The 24,948-nt window shown below is 36.7% G+C and overlaps 1 protein-coding gene and 1 pseudogene across 1 annotated transcript; both read right to left on the bottom strand.

The window, feature by feature from the left end:
• Positions 1–14,564: 14,564 nt before the first annotated feature.
• On the bottom strand, positions 14,565–16,024 carry LOC117914669 (LEAF RUST 10 DISEASE-RESISTANCE LOCUS RECEPTOR-LIKE PROTEIN KINASE-like 1.1). The gene is given in 3 exon segments (XM_034830102.1): positions 14,565–14,844; positions 14,846–15,637; positions 15,890–16,024. Coding segments are annotated over 3 exon segments (1,005 nt in total). The 3' UTR covers positions 14,565–14,766.
• Positions 16,025–18,260: 2,236 nt separating this feature from the next.
• On the bottom strand, positions 18,261–21,527 carry LOC117917460 (annotated as a pseudogene).
• Between the last annotated feature and the right edge of the window lie 3,421 nt (positions 21,528–24,948).

Consider the following 24,948-nt stretch of genomic DNA (forward strand, 5'->3'; position numbering starts at 1 on the left):
GTTAGGCGTCTTGCCTGATCCCATTCTAGGAGCATTGTGGTCCATTGAAACCTCGTTTCCCCCACCCGTGGCGTGACTATCCTCCAAAGACTCAACCTTGGAGGAGTCTTCCCTCTTGTAATCCGTTAAAGACTCTGCTACTGCCATAGCAAACGCTAAGTCTTGAACTCCTCAGCTACTTAATTCCTACTCAACCCACCCTTACAGGTTATCCATGAAGTTGAATAGAAACTCCTTCTCAATCATGTTAGGAATCTCAAGTATGAGTGAAGAGAATTCCTTGACATAGTCGCGTATTGAGCTTGTGTTCTTGCGACACTTCATGTTTTTCCTAGCCAGGTAAGCCACATCTTTGGGGTAGAACTGCCTCTTGATCTCCCTCTTAAAGTCCTCCCACATCTTTATGGTGCAAATGCCTTTCTCCATATCGGCGAACCTCCGATGCCACCATAGAGTAGATGTGTTAGTAAGGTAAAGGGTTGCAGTCCTTACCTTAGCCACATCATCAGTTAGTGCGATAGCCTCAAAGTATCGCTCCATATGCCATAAGAAGTTGTCCAACTGATCGCTCAGATTTTTCGTCATTTATTGGATCAAAACAAAATTTATAACCTAATTCACTATTCTAAAGTAACTTGTACCCGATCAAAAATGGTTTTAGTACAAACTACCATAGTATAGTGGTTTTTAGGTGTCGTCCACTAGGATGGATTATTCTCGGTAATTAAGGCTTGAATGAGAGGATAAGAAATGATTGTGATCAAGTGAAATTGATTTGAAAATTCATGATGAAAAATCAATTTGACAATGGTCTAAAATTGAGAAGAAAAATAAAATGTAAAATAAAAGAAAATTAATAGGAGATGAAATTCTCGGAGTTAGAATTTTCTAGAAAACAATTTCCATGGTGAATAGATGTTGAGATCTAATTTTCATCGAGTTAGATTGAAAACCTAAATTTTCATCTAAACCGATTTTTGATTTAGCTTTAGGTCTAGATCTAATTTCTCTTCAAATTAGGTCATTTAATCCAAGAGATCAATTCCAATCATATATTCAATTCATTTTAAATTATCTTCCAATAATTCACACAATGCAACTATTCAATCTCATCAAATCTAGCATTAAGAATTTGATGAATCTACCTAGCTTGCATGTACTAATCATCCAAGACAATTTGAAGAGAAAAATCCCCAAATTTCAATTAATCAATCAATTGGATCAAATTACCTTTGGAATTCAAGCTCATTTCTCTAATTCACCATAGATCTTGCCTCTAAATCCTCTCTCTTCCGAGAAAAACGAGATTTAGCCACTTATGCTTGGAGATTTGGTCTCACAAGGCATGTTTAGCTAGCGAGAAAATGAGAAAAAAAATGAAGGAAAGTAAAGAATTCTCTAAAGAGAGGAAATTTGGAAAATTATACAATTAGAAAATGTCTAAAAGTCCTTCAAATGAGTAAATCAGGTTTCTATTTATAGGCTAAGCTCAAGTGGACACTTGAAATCATCTAAGAGGTTTTCCGAAGGCTTTCTCACCAAGAAATCTGGAAAAAAAAAATGAAATTTCGCACGATTGTGCGAAGTGGAAAATTCATTAGCACCATTTTCGCCTTTCTGGAGCATTTCGCATGGTTATGTGAAATCAGTTTTCACTTTTCCCCTTTGAGCTGCAACCAAATTCTCCTTTGGTCCATTTCGTACTATTGTGCGAATTTTTCGCATGTTCATGCGAAATTGAAAACCATAGTTTTTCAACTCCTTTTTGTCATTTATTCCATTACTTTCTCTTGATTCCACTTCAACTACCTCCAAATCAACTCCAAATCCCGATCCAAACCAATTGCATTACTTCTTTCATTGTGCATTTGGATCATCATCAACTCTATTTGTTCTCTTCAATTTGATTCATCTCTTTTGTCACCAATTTATCAAAATCATACATTGAAATGACTCCAAAACTTCATAAAACTTGTTAATAATTCTTATAAGGGCAAAAACATGTTAATTGAGTGTTTTAGGCATAATTACTACTCAAAAGATGTGAAACTCATGAGAATTATTATCTAAAATGTGTGGTTTTTGAGTAGTAATCACCAACTCCTTGGCATCCTTCTTGCCACTAAACCCTTGTGGTTTCAATACCTCCACCCTAGATGTCTCCTGGGTGGCCATGACCCGTGCCGACATAGCAGCCTTGTAGATGGCCAACTCCTGCCTAACCTCCTGGTCTCGAGACTCATTTCGAGTGGCTAAGGCCTCTATCCTTAACTCCATGCTAGCAAGGATGCTTAAGACCTTTTCTTGGAAGGACATGAACTCTTCGTGTGACACCGACTAAACTTGTGAGACTAGCATTCTCTCACGAAGGTCTTGGATATGCTCCCTTAGATCCTCTAAGCCCTTCTCCAAGCCTTGCTTGATCAAGTCCACCCCTTCCCGAGTGTCCGCCATGGCTAGCTCCACTTTGGCTAACCTTGCCTCCATGTTGGCAATGGCATCGCGAGATTTATCCTTCCTACCCCTATTCCGTGCAGCAGGCTTGATTTCCCTCCCACAGGTTTGCTGGCTAGTCTCCTCCACGTTAGAGCCCGACATGTTTCCTTTACTATGCCTGCTTTGTAGCCGTGCTCTGATACCACTTGTCACGGATTTAGTCTTATCCTAAGTTGGTGTGGCAGTTAGACAAGTTAAAACACTTGATCTTGCTAAGTTAACCTTACCCCCAATGCTTAGCTTACTAGGCTAAGACTCTCGCGACTCAGAAGTTTTAGAAGGCGTAGTAGGCAACTCTTAAAGAATGAAAGTTTTATTACTTTCAAAGAAAGCTATACAATGCTTGGAAACTCGCTTGCTTGGTTGGTTAGGTTCTCGGGTGGTGTCTTGGCCAAATGAGGCTCCCACCTACTTATAGGCACCATTTGAACTTTTTAGAACCTTGGAGGGTTCTTTACAAATCAAGAAGATTCTAGAACACCCTACATAATTCTATGTACAAACTTATGTACAAGAATATACAAGAGATCTCTACAATTCTCTAGAAAGCCCTGTACTCCTCTCATACCTTCCACTATAGTGTAGAGATGTGTGAACATCTCTAGGCATCTTTAAAACCTTTCACACTCTTTCCACCAATGGCTTAGTGTAGATGGCTCTAGGAGTCTCCAAAAGCTTTCTAAGCTCTATATAAACCCATGGGGAGGCTCACTTGAAGCATCTTGTGACACTAGACCCACTTAGGCACCCTACGTCCATTTAGATACACTTGGACCATTAGGCATCACCTTAGGTCCACTTAGGCACCTTAGGCCTACTTAGTTACCTTAGGCCCATTTAGATACACTTGGCCTATTAGGCACCACCTTAGGCCCACTTAGGCACATTCGGCCCATTTAGATACACTTGACCCATTAGGCACCACCCTAGGCCCACTTAAGCACCTTCGAACCATTTAGATACACTTGGCCCATTAGGCACTACCCTAGGCCCACTTAAGCACCTTCAGACCATTTAGATACACTTGGCCCATTAGGCATCACCTTAGGCCCACTTAGGCATCTTAGTGTCATGGACTTAGTCTTTTCCTAAGCTCGTGCTACACTTAGACAAGTCAAGATGCTTGATTTTGCTAAGTCAGCCTTACTCCCCAATGCTTAGCTTGTTAGGCTAAGATGCTCGCGACTTGGAAATTTTAGAACGTGTAGTAGGCGACTCCTAAAGAATGGAAGCTTTATTGCTTTCGAAGGAAACTTTACAATGCTTGGAAGCTCACTTGCTTAGTTAGGAAGTGGTTTGGGTGGTCTTGGGGTGGTGTCTTAGCCAAATGAGGCCCCCTCCTATTTATAGGCACCAGTGGAATTCTCTGGAATCTTGGAGGGTTCCTTACAAATCAAGAAGATTTTAGAATACCCTACACAATTCTATGTACAATCCTATGTACAAGAATATACAAGAGATTCCTAGGGTTCTCTAGAAAGCCCTGGACTCCTCTCATGCCTTCCACCATAGTGTAGAGATGTGTGGACATATCTAGGCATCTCTAGAACCTTCCACTCTCTTCCCACTAATGGTTTAGTGTAGATGGCTCAAAGAGTCTCCAGAAGCTTCTTGGGCTCTATATAAACTTAGGGGGAGACTCATTTGAAGCATCTTGTGACACTCTTTCCCACTTATGTCGTCGACGTCCCTATCGTTGCTTCTTCTTGAAACCTCTCGATGTGTTTTCAGAACCTTCTCAAGGAATCCGCATGTTCCCAACTTGCTTGCCTCTTAGGCAGTCCTTTCCATCGGATTAGATACTCTATCATAGGAAGAACCCCTTGTCTCCTAATGACCCATTCAATCAGGATATTTTTCACTTCTTTCTCTTGTGAGGCCTCTGCTGATGGACGTAAATCTTTGTATTTCCGATGCTTGGAGTGTTGCTTCCTCTTACCCATCGAGTTCACCTTTCCCTTGGTGACATTTTCAATGTGTGTACGGGCTACCTCAGCCCACTCCCCTTTTTCCTCATTTACTTGCACCCTTGATAGTAAGGAGGTTTTAGGCGTACTAGGCTTTGGGTTGACTTGGAAGGCACCTAGCAGCTGCATCGAGCTCATATGTGTTTTACATTCCTATTCCATCTCTTCTATCATGGCACTGAGCGCCTTCCTCTTTAGATAATCCCGTGCCCAATGTGGACCGTCACACAGGAAGCATTTGATTTCAGGCATAAACTCCTTCCTTTCCGCCTTACTCATTCCTTCTCGGATGTTAGGCGTCTTGCTTGATCTTATTTTAGGAGCATTGTGGTCCCTTGAAACCTCGTCTTCCCCATCCGTGGCATGGCTATCCTCCAAAGACTCAAATTTGGAGGAGTATCCCATTTTGTAGTCCGTTAAAGACTCTATTACTGCAATAGCAGTGGCTAAGTCTTGAATACCTCGGCGCCTTAATTTCTGCTCAGCCCACTCTTACAGGTTATCCATGAAGTTGAATATAAACTCCTCCTTAGTCATGTTAAGAATCTCAAGCATGAGTGAAGAGAACTCCTGAACATAGTCTCATATCGAGCCTATATGCTTGAGGCGCCTCATGTTTTTCCTAGCCAAGTAAGCCACGTCCTCAAGATAGAACTACCTCTTGATCTCCCTCTTGAAGTCTTCCCACGTCTATATGGTGCAAATGTTTTTCTCCATATCGGCAAACCTTTGACACCACCATAGAGTAGTTGTGTCAGTAAGGTAGAGGGTTGCAGCCTTACCTTAGTCATCTCATCGGTCAATGCGATAACCTCGAAGTATCGCTCCATATACCATAAGAAGTTGTCCAACTCCTTGGCATCCCGCTTACCACTGAAGCCTTGTGGCTTCGGCACCTCAACCCTAGATGTCTCATGTGTGGCCATGACGCATACCAACACAGTAGCCTTGTAGATGGCCAACTCCTGCCTAACCTCCTGGTCTTGGGACTCCATTCGAGTGACCAAGGCCTCTATCCTTGACTCCATGCTAGCAAGCATGCTCAAGATCTTTTCTTGGAAGGACACAAATTCCTTGTGTGACACCGGTCGAACTTGTGAGCCTAGCACCCCCTCACGAAGGTCTTGGATCTGCTTCCTTAGATCCTCTAAGCCCTTCTCCATGCCTTGCTCGATCAAGTCTACCCCTTCCCGAGTGTCTGCCATGGCTAGCTCCACCTTGGCTAATCTTGCCTCTATGTTGGCAACGACATCATGAGACTTATCCTTCCTGCCACTGCCTCGTGCAGTAGGCTCGATCTCCCTCCCATGGATTTGCTTGCTAGTCTCCTCCACGTTAGAGCCCGACATGCTTCCTTTACTACGCCTCTTCGTAGCCGCGCTCTGATACCACTTGTCACGGACTTACTTTTTTCCTAAGCTCGTGCGGTACTTAGACAAGTCAAGATACTTAATCTTGCTAAGTCGGTCTTACTCCCCAATGCTTAGCTTGTTAGGCTAAGATGCTCACGACTTGGAAATTTTAGAAGGCGTAGTAGGCGACTCCTAAAAAATGGAAGCTTTATTGCTTTTGAAGGAAGCTTTACAATGCTTGGAAACTCACTTGCTTGGTTAGGAAGTGGTTTGGGTGGTCTTAGGGTGGTGCCTTAGCCAAATGAGGCTCCCTCCTATTTATAGGCACCAATGGAACTCTCTAAAACCTTGGAGGGTTCCTTACAAATCAAGAAGATTCTAGAATACCCTACACAATTCTATGTACAATCCTATGTACAAGAATATACAAGAGATTCCTAGGATTCTTTAGAAAGCCTTGGACTCCTCTCATGCCTTCCACCATGGTGTAGAGATGTGTGGACATCTCTAGGCATCTCTAGAACTTTCCACACTCTTTCCACCAATGGCTTAGTGTAGATGGCTCCAAGAGTCTCCAGAAGCTTCCTAGGCTCTATATAAACCTAGGGGGAGGCTCATTTGAAGCATCTTGTGACATTAGGCCCATTTAGGCACACTTGGCCCTTTAGGCACCACCCTAGGCCCACTTAGGCACCTTCGGCCCATTTAGATACACTTGGCCCATTATGCATCACTTTAGGCCGACTTAGGCCTATTTAGGCACACTTGGCCCATTAGGCACCACCCTAGGCCCACTTAGGCACCCTAGGCCCATTTAGACACACTTGGCCCATTAGGCATCACCTTCAGCCCACTTAGGTACCTTAGACCCATTTAGATACACTTGGCCCATTAGGCATCACCTTAGGCCCACTTAGGCATCTTAAGCCCATTTAGATACACATGGCCATTGGGCACCACCTTAGGCCCACTTAGGCACCCTAGACCCATTTAGATACACATGGCCCATTAGACACCACCTTAGGCCCACTTAGGCACCCTATGCTCATTTAGGTACACTTGTCCCATTAGGCACCACCTTAGGCCCACTTAGGCTTACCTGAGCTTACCTAAGTCACATTTTAGATCATTTTTGCATGGATGCATGGTTTGCATGGCTCGTATGGCTTGCATGTGCTTGATTTTGTTTTTGTTTTTATTTTATTTTTCTCTATTTATTAGTTTTATTCATTTATTTTTATATTTTTTTAGAAAATTGCATGAGTTTAATAATCATATTCATCTCATTTTTATTTATCTATTTATTAATTTATTTTGATAGAGAATTGCTTGAGTCGATAATTCATTTTAGATATGCATGTGATCTATATTTTTAATTTTGTTTAAAATTACATATTTTGGATTTTTAATTCTTAGTTACATATATATTTTTTTATATTTTAAACCTTAGTTTTTTTTTATTCTTAATTTTTTATTATTTTTTTTGCATAGGATTCCACGTGCTCCATATCGGGGGATGAGGATATTCATACCATTTTTGGGCTCAAAAGAATAAATATGACAGATATTGGAGAGACAGATGCACACAGATTGAGATTGACTTTGAAGGAAGAATTTCAATAATATATGAAAATTCGCACGGCTACAATCTAGGAGGGGATTCTCATAGCACGTGCAAGGAAAAAGTCTCCACCATGCATCCATATAAGGAAGGGAGTGAAGCGCTGTTCAAGAAAGAAAGAAAAAAAGAAAAAGAAAAAAGAAAAAAGAAAAAAGAAAAATGGTGGTCTAAAACAGGGAGAAGCGACACTATTAGAGGGAAGAGATTGGCAGTCGCACGTAAGGAAACGTTGACAAAACACGCATCCAAAAAGGAAGTAGGGGGCAACACCAAAGAGAAAAAAGTTGAGTCGAGCATCATTAAAGGGAAGAGATTGGCAGCAGCACGAAAGGAAACATTGAAAAAGCACGCATCAAAAGGAAGAGAGGATGCACCAAATGGAGGGGAGGAGGGGTTTGGACAGTCGCATCAGTGAAGAGCTGGAAAAATTGCATTGAAAAATAGGAGGCGACCACACCGATTGAGGAAATGGAGGAAATATTTGCATTCGGAATGAAGAAAAATGGATCAGACGAAGAGGATTCTGGAAGTGGAGAAGGTGCAGCCGCACCATTCAGAGATCCAGATGAAAGTATGGGGAAACGGGAAAGAAGAGGGGAGGAAATAAAGCTGAGTTTTTGGAGACGATTTTGGGCCCAGTTTCTCTCATCGGAGACGCCAAAAACGCACTGATTGATCGGAGCTACGGTTGCTATCGTTCTTCATCTGAAATAGTGGCAAAGCTTCCTTTAGACCCTTGAATGGGAGGAGTTGGTGCAGACTTCTTTTTCTGAAATGATCGAAATTCATCGATCGTTTGTGCCTTTACCAGTGGAACACTATCATCGGGAGAGATCCCACTTTGTGTCTTATGCGTTTGGATCTTCGCCAGTCCGTTACGTGAGATGACTCAAGCATGGAAGGAGTGATAGATGCACGCTGGTTATGAGAGGGTGATTCTAGTTCAAGTAAGGGGAGAGTCTTCCGTCCAGACAGCTACAGATCGGGTTTTGAAGCGTGATCCTCCACTGCCCGTGCTATCGCAACACCTTGTGTCGTACCCGTGCATATCCGGAAACACCCTACTACCATTGGAGATCCGCACCAACTTGTCAATCTCGCCACCTGAACACCACAACCACACCGGCATTTTAAGGGAGAGGCTTCCACCACTCTGGGGATTTTCACAGCTTTATCTCCAAGAGCACAAGTGTGCATGCTGTCAAAGGGAATTTCTCTCCATTAACGTGCAACACTTTGAGGACTTGCAGTGCATGGGCAGCCACCACACTATGCACCCTTGAAATTGATTTTTTTTTTTTTTAAATAAAAATAAAATCCTACTATCACTTTTGGTGGAAAGTGGCCCACGCATTTTGAAAAAGGTAAATTAATTCTTCTCATTTTAATTTTGATTAATGAAATATTCAATTCAATTCATAATTGTTTTAGAATTTTATCTATTTAGTATAATTATTTCCAATATCAATATATTCATGATGTCAATTTGTTAAATTTAGTTTTAAATTATTCCCATTTAGCCTATGTATTTAAAATTTTTATTTTATCGTAAATTCATGTTTAGTTTAGATGTTAAATTTTAATTTTTTTAACTAAATAAATTAATTATTATTGATTCATTATTCTAGTTTGAAAATTATGATTTTTGTTTAATTTAGTTACAATTTATTATTTTTAGTTTGACAAATTAGAATTCATAAGTATTGGTTTGGACAATTCTTGATGATAATGGAAAAGTTAGAATTTTTAAGTGTTTGGATAATTCTTGATGATAGTTTAAAATTTAGAATTTTGATTAGTATTAGCTTTGCTTCATTCTTAGTTGGGAAATTCATAATTTCATTTAGTTTAGTTTCAATTCATCTTTTAGTTTAGATGTTATTAAAATTCTAGTTTATTAGTTCAATTGATTCCATGTTACTACTTTCGTATCCTAAGTTTGTTAATTTTAATTCATGATTCATCATTTTTAGTTTATAAGTTTTAGAATTTAAGTTGGTTAATTTATTTCATTTTGCGTTGATATATTCATGTTTGAAATTTTTTTCTTGACTCTAGTTTTGATTGATCCTGTTTTAGTTGATAGTTTTTTAGAATTTTGATTAGTTTGCGTTAGGAATTTTAGGCTAATTCAACCTATGGTAATCACCCTAGAGGGGGGGTGAATAGGGTGATGGTCTCTTTTAACAAATTTAAACAAGTGAATGCAAGAGACAATTATATGCAAGTATATAATAAGAAATATATAGACAATTGCATATAAATTAAGGAGTAGGGAAGATAGAATGCAAACACAAGAGTTTATAGTGGTTCAGCACAACCCGGCCTACATCCACTCTCCTCTAGCTTCAATCCCGAGCTTGAGGTTCCACTAATCTAAGGCTTCCAAACCAAGCCTTCAAGCAATACAATTGGATTATGGTTCCAATTCACCCTCATGGACTTTTGGCTCCAAGCACCCTTTACACTTCTCAAGAGATATCTCACTCTTGAACAACCCCTCAAGTGATACCCCACACTTGAGAAACTTCCTCTCAAAGATTTACAAATGAATGATCTCTCAAAAATCTTAGCACAAGAACTTTAAGCTCAAATGATACAAGAAAAACTAGGATTGAATGGTGCACTAAAGATATGTAAGTTTTGGAATAATGGTGCACTCAAAAATACTCTTCCAAGGCTCAAATATATTCAAGAAAGATTTGGGAAGGTTAAGCTTTTTTGAACAATGAAGATTGGAGCCTTTTTATAGAAGAGAAAAGCCAAACTAGCCATTTGGGGGTTCGACCGGTCGAGTTAAGAGTCGACCGGTTGACTAGCCGTTAGCATTACATGCTTGGCAGGTGACCGTTAGCCTCAACCGGACCTCGACCGGGAAGAGAAGGCCACTGGGAGAGAGATAAACTTTTTGGCCTTCCTCGACCGGTCCTCGATCGGACGACCACAACCGGTTGATCGGTTTCTTAACCGGTTGAACCGGCTGAGCCATTTTTTGGCTCAACACCCAACCTTTTTCAACTTAAAACCTTTTAACACAAGTTTGAAAATCATTTAACACAAGGTTTTAGTTGAAAACATGAAATCATCCAATTCTAAAGATATTTAAAACAATATTACTCTTAGATGATTTTGGTGCATAAATAAATAATGAAATGCATGAAAGTCCTAGTGCACCAACAACCTTACAAAGAGATCTTATGAAGCTTTGGTCTTGAAAAACACTTCTCTTTGAGGTGGTCTTCTTCTTCATGATTTCTCTTTAACTTGATTTGTCTTTGTGATTGCCACTTTGGAAATCGTATTGCCTAATCACACTTGAACAATGATCATTAGTTCTAAACCTTGTTTTGTTATCATCAAAATCAAGATTAACCAAACCTTGGTTTCACAGTTTGATTGGTCTCGTACTATTTGGTTCATGTTTTAAGATTGTTATTTTCAATTTTCTATTAATTTTATGCTTTAGAATTGTAGTCAATTAGTTTAATTTATCCCCATGTTATCATTTCGTGTTTAAAAATAGTTAATTTTAGTTTTTGACTAATTTTATTTAGTTTATGTGTTTGTTTTCTTTTATTTAATTGATTAGTTTAGTCGATTAGATTTATGACTCAAAATCATCAATATTAGTTGATATGTGTTGTTGGTTTTGTTTTAAAGGTCAAATAATATTAGCGTTTGATTGATTTTATCTTAAGTTTAAATGTTATTAAAATTCTAGTGCCTGTAAGATCTAAAAGGTTTTGGTTTATCACTTTGGTCATCCTTTGTCAAATTCCATTTCTAAGAGGCCATTGGAAAATCGTGAAAATTGGCCTCTACCCTCACCTTTATCATTTTTGTTAATTACTAAAAAAAAAATTTACTTTGTGATTTCATTTTCTTTTGTTTTGTTTGGTATTTTGTTTCCTATATTCTTCTGTTTTTTTTTAAAAAAAAAATATTTTCTTTTATTTTAAAACAAAACACTTTTATCAAAAGACCCCTTTAAAATTTCTATTTTAAAAATAATTCATTTAGAGTTCTTAGAATCAAAATCTCATTTTCTTAAATAATATGCAACCATGTTTTGATCGGTTCGCATCTTCCCCAATTTTCAATAAAAATTTTGGTTTTAAGTAGAACACGAATTCAAGCTTGTGGTCCCAAACAAATGAGATAATTCTAGGCTAGATTCGTGTATATCAATTGGGGAATTGGTGAAACCCCTACATAAGAAAATCTTTTCAAAACTTATTTTTGCTGCCACCTTTGCTACTTGTTGTAATCATATTTATATTTATTTTTTAGGAATTGTATACAAGATGTGTGTGATAAATGATGTTTTCGTATACTTTGATAATTTTTTCTATGCTAATTAGATAACAAGCATGCTATAATTTCTTTATTTTATTATTATCTAACTCCTCATGTCTTGTGGAAGCGCATTATAAGTTATCTATGTTATCCAGGTATGCCTCCTAACACCCACCTTCTAAATTTAGTGAATATGCTTGTCATTGTGAACTATGCTTATGATTGATAGTGCTTGGCTGTCTTGATATTTGTTTCATTGTTCAATTATTTATGATAAAGTGCATGTTGGATGATATATTATTTGAACTAACTTTGGTATCTTGTGATAGCGCATAAAAAATAGTCCAGGTACGCACCCTAAATTTTCTTTCTGATTTGTAATTGATTTTCTTATTTAGCATGTTATTTTTTGGAAATCACCTTAGTCTACCTAGGTACCCTCAATCAACCAATTAATTGTCACATTCCCCTCAACTTAGTCAGTAGAGACTTCTTTAGGGCTTAGAAGGGTTCTACCTCTTAGAGGTACCTTTCCAATAGGTAACCTAATCCCCAAACCCAACCTCAGGTTTTTCAAAGACATGCGTTTTCAAAACTATGGAGTCATTTCTTTAGGGTTTTCTTTCTTGTTTTATTTTTCCTTTTAAAATAAAATAAAATAAGTGGCAACTTCGACTTTTTTCCAAAACTAAATTTTTCACCAGTAAAAGCAAGTCTCGTCGGTCGAGTGGGGGTGCATATGAAAAATGCGGGTCCACAATTTAATTTTTTTAAATTTAATTATTAACACTTAAAATTAAAGAGGTCGTTTCTAGATTTCAACCAAATCCTCTTACTCATATTTTATTCTTATCATTGTCCTGGACTCTTTACATTCCAAATCACATTTTCTTTCTAAATATTACATTATCGGATAGAATCATCACCTTGGTCCCTATGACCATTATCTCATGTCACCTTGAGCATGGTAAGCATATACCAATACAAATGCAGAATAATTTTCAAGATTTTTATTAGAAGTTTGGTATTCAATAACTGTGTTACTAAATCACTTTCTTCAAATTATTTTATTGGGACAATCATTAATTTATGTTCAAAATTTACTAATTTCTATTTTTTTTTTTATTTTCTTATGAGTAAGACAACTTATATTTGATAGTGAGATTAAGACAATCTTTCAATTAACAGTATCTAATTAACAAAATTCAATTGTAAACTCGAGTCCACAATATCTCCCTAACAATTAAATAGTTTAGTAGATCGGTTGTGTTTCTCAAGTAGGGAATCGTATGATAAGATTGCATATAATACTTCCTTATGCATAAGAATATGTTTTAGCCTTGGAATGCTTAGTTTTATTTTAGTGTGTATAGGGTATTAAAATATCCACATGAGCTTCACAACTAGTATAAAATTTTGAGTCATAGTTTGTCATTAAATTGACCATAAGGTTTAAGGTAATTGTTTCCAATGTTGTACTAGTTGAAAACTATTTTCTACATTTTATAATATTTTTAAATTAGGGTATTTGTTTTAACAATTCTAATTATTCATACTCAATGCTTCACAAATCCCTGGTCGAGAGAGAGTGAGGGTAATGATAAGGATAAAAATGAAAAGTTCATACCCATAGACAAATCTTTTCTATGGTATAGTTCATATTAGGTGTGAGATTATTCCCAAAAAAGGCCCTCAGCACCTCGAGCGATATAGAAAGAACAATAGAAAACACATGTTGGATATCTTTAACCAGGAAACTCCCTCAAGGTGGGAGTAATGATCAAGACACTAGAGAATAAATGACAAATATTTGTGGAAGTAGCATCAACAGGTGCCCAATATATCTAGTGATAAATACTAGTACACTACTTACAACTTTTTCATCATGGAAGAGGCAAAACAATAAAGGTCAAAGACAACTACATAGTCAAGGTGGATCGAGGTTGTTAACTTAGAGGCAGACCTTTGAATGATATAGTACAGTTAGTAGAGCCATCCATGAAAGTATGTGTAATGATTAATTCTCTCTCACATAAATCTTGTATATTCTAAGTCCAATGAGGTCTCATAGTTTTAAAGTGTGTCAACATGGTTAAGAGGAATTTATATATATATATATTGATAGAAACTTTTTTTCCTAACTAATGTGAGATATTACAATTACCTTCCTTTAGACATAACGTCCTCATCGTATCCCACAAAATTGTGGGGTCAAACAAATAGATATTCTTTGCATGACTGAGCAAACTCCCACACTGAGGTTATGAATAAACTTTAATACCATTTGTAACAACTTGTTCCCTCTCACATAGATTAATCCACTCTAAACCCAAAAGGGTATCTAGTTGTTTGATTCCGCAATCTTATGAGACATAATGCAATGTCATATTTGCAAAAGGGATGATTATGATATCTCACACTTGATGGGAAAGAAGTTTCTAGTACTATATATGTTTAGACTCTTCTAAACCATATACATGAACTTTAAAGTCGTGATTATATTCTTATTGTTGTTTCACTTCATATCATTTATATATTTTAAAAACATATAAATTTAAATATTTTGTGTTGTTAAAAATTATTTTTAAAATTGAAGGTAATATAAATTTCTTAGTACTTTAACTTGTAAGATAAGTATCACTATATTTATATAAAAAATATTGTTATTATTATTTTAAGTAAAAAAAAATATCATATCCAAACATCATCTAAGTTATAAGAAAGGGTGTAAAAACTAATTTTTTTAATTATATAACTAGATCAATGATCACGTATTCTAATCACAATCACAAGAGAGACCAAAACTAGCAAAATCAAAACTGGGCATATCAATGGCAGCTTCTTTAACTTGGTATATTCCCCTCAGACCTTAAATCCAATAGACAATGAATCTGAGATTCATCTCTGCTACATGGACAACAAAACAAAGATAGGAAGATGAGAAAGAACATTAACCCTTTCATTTACATCTGGTTACATGTTTCACATATTTTTAGCATCTCCTTTGAAAAATAAGCAAAATACAATGGAAACGTTAAGCACTGGCGCTTGGTGTAGTAGACCTACTGGGCCATTGAGCGGTCACAGTATCTGGTGATGGCATCAGCTGGACACGTACTTTTCAACAACCCCACTTCATCACAATCTGGTGAAGGTGATGGCGGCTTACGCATGGAGGATCCAACACTGTCCGCTGCTGTGTCCATGTTCTCCAATTCATGCTTGTCACTCTCAATTTCCTTCAAAATCTCCAAAACTTCATCCATGGAAGGCCTCATTTCCTTATCAGATTGCAGACAGCGAAAGGCTAATTCTGCCACCAGAGTAGTCATCCTATTAACCGCAAGATCTGAATTGAATCCAAGATGCGGGTCTATCAGTTCGTGAAATGCGCATTTTGGTATCTTGTTTATAGCATAGTTAGACAAATTGATCTCATGCCTGTGCCTACTAATGTCTACAGCAGGCAGTGATGATATGAGTTCAATAAGGACAACCCCAAAGCTGTAAACATCGCTCTTATCTGTAAGCTGGTAACATTGGTGATATTCTGGATCAACATAGGCGGGAGTCCCTTGTGGAGCGGTTGAGAGATGGGTAACATCGGTGGGGAAGAGTCGTGAAAGCCCGAAATCTGCGACTTCAACACAGAAACTATTGTCCAGGAGAATGTTGTCAGTTTTCACGTCCCGGTGTACAACATCAGAAGCATGGAGATAACATAATGCAGTGGCAGTTTCTATGGCAATACTCAATCGGATAGGCCATGTGAGTAAGCCTGAATTTGCTCGATCCCCATGGAGATGATCAGCGACTGTGCCATTGGGAATAAATTCGTAAACCAGAAGGAGTTCGCGGCTGTGGCGTGAGGTGCAGCCGTAAAAGGAGACAAGATTCCGGTGGCGCTAACGAGTGAGGATTTGAACTTCATTCATGTACTGTTCAACCCGCCTGTAATTGTTCTCGTATAGGCGCTTGACAGCAACCTCTTGCCCATCTCACAGTTGTCCTATTTGACTAAGATCAAAGAATAGCCTCTTTAAAAGGGTGCCAAATTTGTCGTTTAAGTCTTTTTTTTTTTTTTTTTTCTTTTTGCTAAGCATTTTCCTAGTGATTAGGTGAAGTATTAACAGAATCACAGTTGTCCATCACCTTACCATGGTATACACTTCCAAAGCATCATCTCCAATTTCTCTATCAGGGTCAAAACCTCTACAAAATACCTCAGGAGCAATATATCCAGCAGTTCCTCTTGCACCAACTTGGATGTGATACTCTTTTTTCTGGTACATAGTTTCACAAGCCTAAAATCTGAAATCTTTAGGCAAAAATCTTCACTAAAAAGAATGTTATCAGGCTTTTTGTCTTAGGACAATAAAAATAAAATCAAAATTGTATTTGGAAGATATGGTTGAGTTGTTGGCAGCTCTCTTCAAATCCCTCTCTCCTTTTCCTAGGTGATGAGAGTTTTTTTCTTTATTGGTTTTGCCTAGCTTGGCATCATAAGGGCAAATGACAAGTACTGTTAAGTACTCTAGTCCTCAAGCCATGTTGATAGCAATATTATACAAGGTTACCCATCCCAATCGATCATTTGTTTATGAATGATTTCCATCATGCATATATGATCTTCTCTAGAGATCTATTAGGGATGAATTCATATATATCAAAACTTGTCTTCGTCACTCGATGCAAAAGCCAATAAGTTACTATATATTGACATGGGAAGTCCTACCAATACTTGCAATCTCATTGATAAATTCTTCTCCATTATCTTTTGTATCACTCAAGACCTTTCACTACTGTCGTTCTATCCATCAAGCAACTTTCCTTCATAAATACCACCATATCCTCCTTCCATGAGTTTATCTTTAAATCATTTGGTCATTCTTTTAACATCAAAATAATTATATACCTTGCTTTGGAGCAAGAGATCCATGGTTTCTTAGCAAGATATCTCTATTTTTTTATGTTAAAAAAAAAATCAAATATACAATTATAAAATTGTAAAAAAAAAAATGAAAACAATAAAAATAACATTTTATAAAACTGATTTTATTAAGTCAAGCAAACATATTTAAAAATCAAACACGCAGTTATAAAATTGTAAAAGAAAGAAAATAATAAAAAAAATCATAAAACTATCTTTATTAAGTCAATTGAATATAATTTTTGAGAATAAAAAATTATTTTTAAAAATTCAAAATTCAAATATAATTTTGTTTTTGTTGAAATGTATCAATGTCAATCTATAATTTAGGAACAAGTCACTAAAATAATGATGGTTGTATGTCGTAAAAGATTTATGTCACTCTCATTGGAAACTTCTTGATTTTTAGATTTGAGAGAGCTAAGGTTGGATCCAAAAATCATAGGGTCATGGACAATGTACCTCTTAAAAGAAGAAATGTGATAAGAAGAAATGAAATATAATATTAAATAAAAAAATAAGACTGATTTTTAGAAAGAATTGCTTTACAAAATCATAATTGAATTGGACTTGGTAAATGAGCATTAAATAGGTTACCTAATGAAATAATGAACTTTTTGACCCAAGTCTTGGGAGGAGTTTCCTACTTGCATCCCTAGTGACTAAGACTGATTCTTAGAAAGAATTGCTTTACAAAATCATAATTGAATTGGACTTGGTAAATGAGCATTAAATAGGTTACCTAATGAAATAATGAACTTTTTGACCCAAGTCTTGGGAGGAGTTTCCTACTTGCATCCCTATTGACTAAGACTGATTCTTAGAAAGAATTGCTTTACAAAATCATAATTGAATTGGACTTGAAAAATGAGCATTAAATAGGCTATCTAATGAAATAATGAACTTTTTGACCCAAGTCTTCTGAGGAGTTTCCTACTTGCATCCCCTGACAAACTGCCTCACACATACTAAGATTACAAACTAGAATTATAATAGTTGATGAGAATTACTTCCCTAATAAGACAAACTCCAATGTTAACATAATCTTTTTTCCTTTAGTTATTTTAATTTCTAAATCACTATTCTACCGTCATAAACATCAGACTCGTACTAAATTAAAACAAATGAAGGAAAAAAAGTTATATTAACAATGGGGATTTATCCAAAATCAAAACAAAATTATTTTAACATTGGATATAAAATCTCTAAAATAACTTTGAGAGAATATATCCAAAATTCTGATTGGAGTTTCCACATGCTAAATTATACCAAGGTAGTTTGTCTTTATATAAACAAAATAAACTATATCATAAGGCTTGTTATCCAATCTAGTTATAAATAGTATTCCAAGCAAACAATACCTTAACCTTAGAGTGAATTAGGCAAGTAGTGGTAGAGTCAGAATTTTGTTTGAGAGGGCAAGGATTTGTTAGTCAATAAGAAGTGATTTTCAAATGATCCACAAAATTAACTTATAGAGGAATTTGATTATCATCAACTAACAATTTGAAACGGCGTGTAGTAAAAATGTCTAGACTTGAAAGAGCATTAGTTATCCATCATTCAAAACTTCAAATCTGGAATAAATTGAAATAAACTAGCAGGAAAAAAAAAAGGACATACATGTATATACATTACAGATGAGCAACTTCATGATACAGAGGCAGTCGATAAATCCCTCAGTGATCTTGGAGGAGAATACAAGAAAGGCTTTGGTGGGATTTGCAATGATTCAAGGCTTCCTTCCAACATATCTACCACTCCATTCATTGGTGGCCGATTTGAGGGGTTGGTTTGTATGCACCACAAGCTCACTATTATCATCTTCCTTGCACTCGTTCTTTCCTCCTCATTCATAAACCCCTGCAATCCAAGTTCTTCATCTAATTCAAGGCGCTTGTATATCCAATGAGGAAAATATATTTCACTGGTATGGTTAATTCCATCATCAATATTCTTTCTTCCACCAACCATTTCTAAAACCATCATTCCATAGCTGTAAACATCGGACTTGGGGGAGACATCTCCAAAATTCCTACAGAATACCTCAGGAGCAATATATCCGACAGTTCCTCTTGCACCTGACATGGAAATGATGCTCTCTTTTCGAGTACATAGCTTTGAAAGACCAAAATCAGAGATTTTTGGGCAAAAATCCTGATTTAAAAGAATGTTATGAGGCTTTATGTCCAAATGTAAAATTCGTGTGTTACAACCTCGGTGTAAGTACTCTAGGCCTCGAGCTATGCCAATGACAATATTGTACAATGTTTCCCACCCTCATTTGTGATATGTCATTGAAGAATTTTTGTCATATATGAACTTCTTTAGAGACCCATTAGGCATGAACTCATAAATTAGAGCTCTTTTTGAACCTTGAAAGCAGAAGCCTAGGAGACTCACGATGTTGACATGGGAAGTCCTACTAATGCTTGCAATCTCATTGATAAATTCTTCTCCATTGCCTTTTGTTTCACTCAAGACCTTCACAGCCACTAGATCACCGTTGAGGAGCTTTCCTTTGTACACTGCACCATATCCTCCTTCCCCTACTCTATCTTTGAATGAGCTTGTCATTTTTTGAACTTCTGAATAACGATATCTCTTTGGAGCTAGGGATTCGTGGTTTCTTAAAAAGGTCTCTACATTTAGATGATTCCCTGTTTGCTTCTCCTTGAAGATTGATCTGAATTTTTTGCTGAAGTAGAAAGCTAGTGCTAACGGGATTCCGATTCCAGTAATTGAGATGGCTGTAATCAGAGAAAGGGCATATAAGGTCACATGGTACACAAATAACCATGATATTTAATTAAGATATTATGGACTATTACTATTGCACAAGAAAGAGAACATCGTTATGCTACACATATAGGATGAGACATGTTTGGTTCTTGAAAAAATTGAGGGAAAATGCAAGTGAATGAAAATAAAGAAGAAAATAAGAATTTAATATTAATAAATTATTTTTCCATGTTTCTTTAAACTTGTTTCACTTCTCATTCTTTTTTTATATAAAGATTAACTAATTTAAAAAACGTAAAATTTTAAATAATTTTAATTATATTTAATTTATTTTTATATTCTTTTATAAATCAAATGTAAGAAAATCATTTTCCTTAATATTTTCTTTTTGCTTTCCTTAACACTTCTTTAGAACCAAACAGAATCTTAGAAATCTCTTTCTTAGGTGGTCTTATATTAAAGTTTCACAAACCACTTGAGAAAGCCCTAGTTTCATAGGGTCGAAAACTTGTTATTTTTCCGAACACCAAGTTATGGCGCTGCCATATGATAAATAAACAAATTATTAAGATGGTAATGCTTCCGACACTGATACCTATAGTGGGCAAAAAGACAATAGTTAAACTTAATGCCAACTACATTAATGCTAAGAGAGTTTTCTACTAAGGACATATGGAAACATATACATAGAAGAATTGGATGTTAACAAGGTCATGTTTAAAGATCTTAGTGGAAATCGATTTTGTATTGTTAACCCACAAAGAAGATGGTGAGAAATTGAAATTCGATCATTACCAAAAGCCCCAATAAAAGAAATTTTTCCTTACATTTATAACAGATAAACTCATTTCAAATGCTAAAAAGTGCAATAGATTATGAATTAATTGGATTCAATTGGTGTTCAAACACATGCAGAGAACAAATATTTTTATCCACGAGAATCTTGCTAAAGAAGTATATTACCAAATCCTAGGGCTAGCTTCAGTGTCTTGTCATTCCCTGCAAGACAAGTAACAAATAGCAACAATATTAGTTTAAACAGTAAACATTGTATTAATCTACATCATATCGTATTCTCCAAAACGTTAAAGAGTACACTCATAAAAAGAAGAGTCAAAACCTGCTTCTGCAAATCTAATATATATTACATTGCACAAACATCAATTTTCTCATACCAGAGCCCTACAGTTAGAAGAGAGGAATTCATGCTACATACCTAGCAGCAGGTTATGTAAATGCAAACGACGAAAAAAAAAAAGGAAAAAAAAATGAAAAAGAACAGAGGAAAGGAATAAGAAAAGAGATTGTTATATATGTTGTGCACCTGTATGTGCACACCGGAATTTTCCCTCGTCATCTCGGCACTGGCCTCCACTAAAGTGACACTTCAGACATTCGCGGGACAGATGCACTTCAAGAGTGATATCAGAAGTCAACAGGGCAACCAGGTTGTCCATTCCTAAACTCATGTTTATTGGATACTGAATAATAGAACAGTCCAGTGGAGGTGGAGCTGGAAGAGTGGGAGTATGGTTTGGTTGATTATGAGGTAGAGGTGGAAGAAGGGAAGTATGATTTGGATGACTATAGTGGATAAAGTAGTCTTGACAACCGGTATAAGTATGATCTGTAGTAAGATCAATATTGAGACTACGGTGGCATTTGAACAGGGTTAGTTCGGCTAGAGGGGGTACTGGTTTGAAAGAAACAGAAGGAGAACGGAAACGAGTTAAGTTATCAATGAATTCACATATGCCGTGTTGCAAGTGCTCTTGAAGCCGCTCATCTTGAATAACTATGGTATCAGCCTGAGAGATGTTTTTCACCCCAAAATATCTTCCGCCCCTTTCCAGTTGGATCCGTGGAAGCTCTTCAGTACATCGTACTATTGTGCACAATCCGCATTCTGAGTTTGTTTCATTTTTGAAGGGAAAGTGAAGCCGGCCCAGTTTTTCACAGTCAAAGGGTGGACAAGTTGGAGGGTGTTTCCTTTCTTCTTCAGCAGAAGAAAGAAGCACAGAGTGAGAGAGAAGAAATAGAACTAGAAAAGAAACAGAACCCATGCGAAATCCCCAATTCAACAACAAAAGCATTGGCACCATACCGACAGAAACAAGGTAATCCTCCTCTCCCTTTATTTAAACAATGTTTTCTCTCTTTTATCTGCTTAGCACGGCAGTTGACTTGGAAATAAGATACAAGAATACTTGGGAAAGAGACTTTCTACGGGATGGCCAAGAGTCTCTGCTAGCCCATGTGAAAGGAGTTTCCGTCTCCATTGCTTAGAAAGACTTGACTTCGTACAACGGTTAATGTTCAAAATCACTGACAGTATTTAACAAAGTCACGAGGACATAAAATAAAAAAAAAAAAAGACAATTATATTTTGAACCCAATTGAACTCAAAAATTAAAATTTGACCTATAAAAATTATATAATTAATAAAAATGATATAAAATATGAAGAGACCAATATACCGTTCAAAACTATTTTCTATCAAAATGTCTGAGAAACTTGTTTATCTTAATTTTTTTTTAATAATTATTCTGAAATTTTATTATTTTTAAAAAAACTAACTTTAAAAAAATTATTATAAAAATTTATTATTTAAAAAAAATAAATTTGTCATATTTTTAGTTATTTTTATATACACAATTTTTAAAATATATATTTTTCAAAGATGTTTGATTTTTAAATAATAATAATTTATTTTTATTTTTATTTGGAAAAGGATGTTTTTTTTTCAAATCAGTAAATTATATTAAATTTTATCGAGGTTTGCAAAAGGAATAAAATTTGAATTAATGTTTTTTTACTCTCTTTTTTCATAGTCAATAAATGTTATTTTTGGAAAGATAAAAAATTCATATTTTTCTTCTTAATTTTCACGTTTTCTCTAGGTCTTGGATTTAAATAGTAAACTTATATGGATCAAAACTTAATTTTTTGATCCAACTATGTCCCAAACACAATTGTCCCTAAAAAATATTGGTCTTGTGGAGCAAAAGTAGGAGACGGGGTAAAGGGAAAAGAGAAAACATGATAGGTCGTAAATTAATGGGTACTTTGATAGTCCCTCTCGATATCAGGGACCCTTTCCTGGGGCAAGGGTAGGTGCTTGTGAGGGGAATTCTAGTCTTCATACGTTGGTATGGTTGAAACCTCGAGTACATGTGTAATTGTTTTATCGTTATGTTTTTAATATAATAATGTTTACGGTGAAAGCTTCCACTAGCGTAACAAATAAACTAATTTCAAATGCCAAAAAGTGCAACAGATTATGTTGGTGTTTAGACACATGCAGAAAACAAATATTTTTATCCACAAGCATCTTGGTAAAGAAGTATATTACCTAATCCTGGGGCTACCTTCAGTGTCTATGCAAAAGAAAAAAAGAGGGGAAAAAAAAAAACAAGAATAAAGGAAAGGAAGAGAAAAGAGAAGAGATTGTTAATGTGTTGTGCACCTTTTACATGTGCATGACACTGGAATTTTCCCTTTTCATCATCTTGGCATTGGCCTCCTCTACGGAGACAATTCCAACAGTGTGGGAACACATGCACTTCTAGAGTGATATCAGAAGTCAACAGGGGAAACAGGTTAGCGATTCCTAGAATAGTCATGTTTACCGGATACTGAATAATTGAACAGCCAGGTGGAGGTGGAGTTGGAGGAATATGATTTGAATGATTATAGTGGATAATGTAGTCTTGACAACTGGTATAATTATACTCTGTAATAAGATCAATACTGTGACTACGGTGGCATTTGAACAGGGTTAGTACGGTTGGGGTGGGTACTGGTGTGAAAAAAACAGAAGGAGAAGGGGAAGAAGTTAAGTTGTCGATGAAGTCACATACGCCATGTTTCAAGTTCTATTGAAGCTGGTCATCTTGAATTATTATGGTACCACCCTGGATGTTTTTCACCTCAAAATGTCTTCCTCCCCTTTCCAGTTGGATCTGCGGAGTCTCTTCAGTGCAATTTACTACTGTGCGCAATCCGCATTCTGGATTTGTTTCATTGTTTAAGGGAAAGCGAAGCCAACCTAGTTTTCCACATTTGAACAATGAACAATGAACAATTTGAAAGGTGTTTCCATTCTTTTTCAGCAGAAGAAAGATGCACAAAATGAGGGAGAATAAATAGAACAAGAAAAGAAACAAATCCCATGCGAAATCCCCAATTCAACAACAAAAGCACTGGCACCATACCGACGGCAACATGGTGGGCCGAGAGTCTTGGGAAAGAGACTTTCTACGGGTGGGCCAAGAGTCTTTAGTAGCCCATGTGAAATAGGCCATCATTTTCCATTGGCCAACAAATAGACACCCCAATCCACAATGGGAGTTTCCAACTCGCCTTCTTCATCGCTTAGAAAGAATTGACTTGCTGCGGTTCTTAATGCTCAAAATCAGGACATAAAAACAGTGGGGTCTTGTGGAGCAAAAGTAGAAGACGGGGTAAAGGGAAAAGATAAAACATGATAGGTCATAGATTAATGGGTACTTTCGTAGTCCCTCGATATCAAGGAACCCTTTCCTGGGGCAAGGGTAGGTGCGTGTGAGAGGAATTCTAGTCTTCATATGTTTTGACACTCTGGCTAAGGCTTTTCCTTAGTTTCAGGGATTCGCACCTCCCTTTTCTGTGGATAAAAATAAAGCTCAAAGATAGTATACGGTCCAACGTCAGGTTGGTCGGCTTGCTTATTACCCCATAACAATGAAAGGGTTAAAATAAGCCATAAGACATGAGAACTAAAACCAAACCAGTCTGGAAGGAATGAAGGAACCTTCCTGTTCTCATTTCGTAGAGTGCATAATTTGCAAAAATTTAGCAAAAGAACCAAACAAAAAATAAAAGTTAGAAAGGGCAGTTAGTCATTCTTTGCCTCGCCGTCATTGCAATGTTTGGTATGAGGTCGATCAGGGCAAAAACATACTGCATCATTATTTTCATCGGACCCACAACGACCAATGCTTAGTTGGCACTCAACGCAGTTGATACCAGTCCATTCAAGACTAAATCCATTCTTCAGTAACTCTATGTAGTCCATACTCTCCACTGTTTGATCATACTGCCTTCTGGATGTTGCAAAGAGAGGCTTATTTTCTTCACAAAAATATTCCAAAGCCTGGTAGCCACAGAAGCCTGTTCCCGTACCATAGATATAAAACGGGTAGCTTAAGTTTGGGCCCTCCAACAGTTCTTACGCTTGCATGCTTCACACTTGTGGACAACTGGTGCATATGACTCCACTACAAAGGTGCAAATGAGGATACTGATCCCAACATAGAACAAGTAGTGTAGACCCATTTGGATGGACATTGTTGAAGAACAAGGAGCCGAGAGAAGAAGGACCTATGAAGGCATGCTGCGTGAAGAGTAACTCAGAATGACATTAATAAGTCACCTTCAATGATTCCAAAATCTTTCTCTCCATGGGTGTTTAATTTGACTGGATTTGAAATGCTTCATCTAGACTTCAAATATTGTACAATATCTTTTAGTTTTTCACAGTGGAAGGGTGGACAATTTGGAGGG

The sequence above is a fragment of the Vitis riparia genome, chromosome 1, assembly GCF_004353265.1.
Source record: "Vitis riparia cultivar Riparia Gloire de Montpellier isolate 1030 chromosome 1, EGFV_Vit.rip_1.0, whole genome shotgun sequence".
Lineage (NCBI taxonomy): Eukaryota > Viridiplantae > Streptophyta > Magnoliopsida > Vitales > Vitaceae > Vitis > Vitis riparia.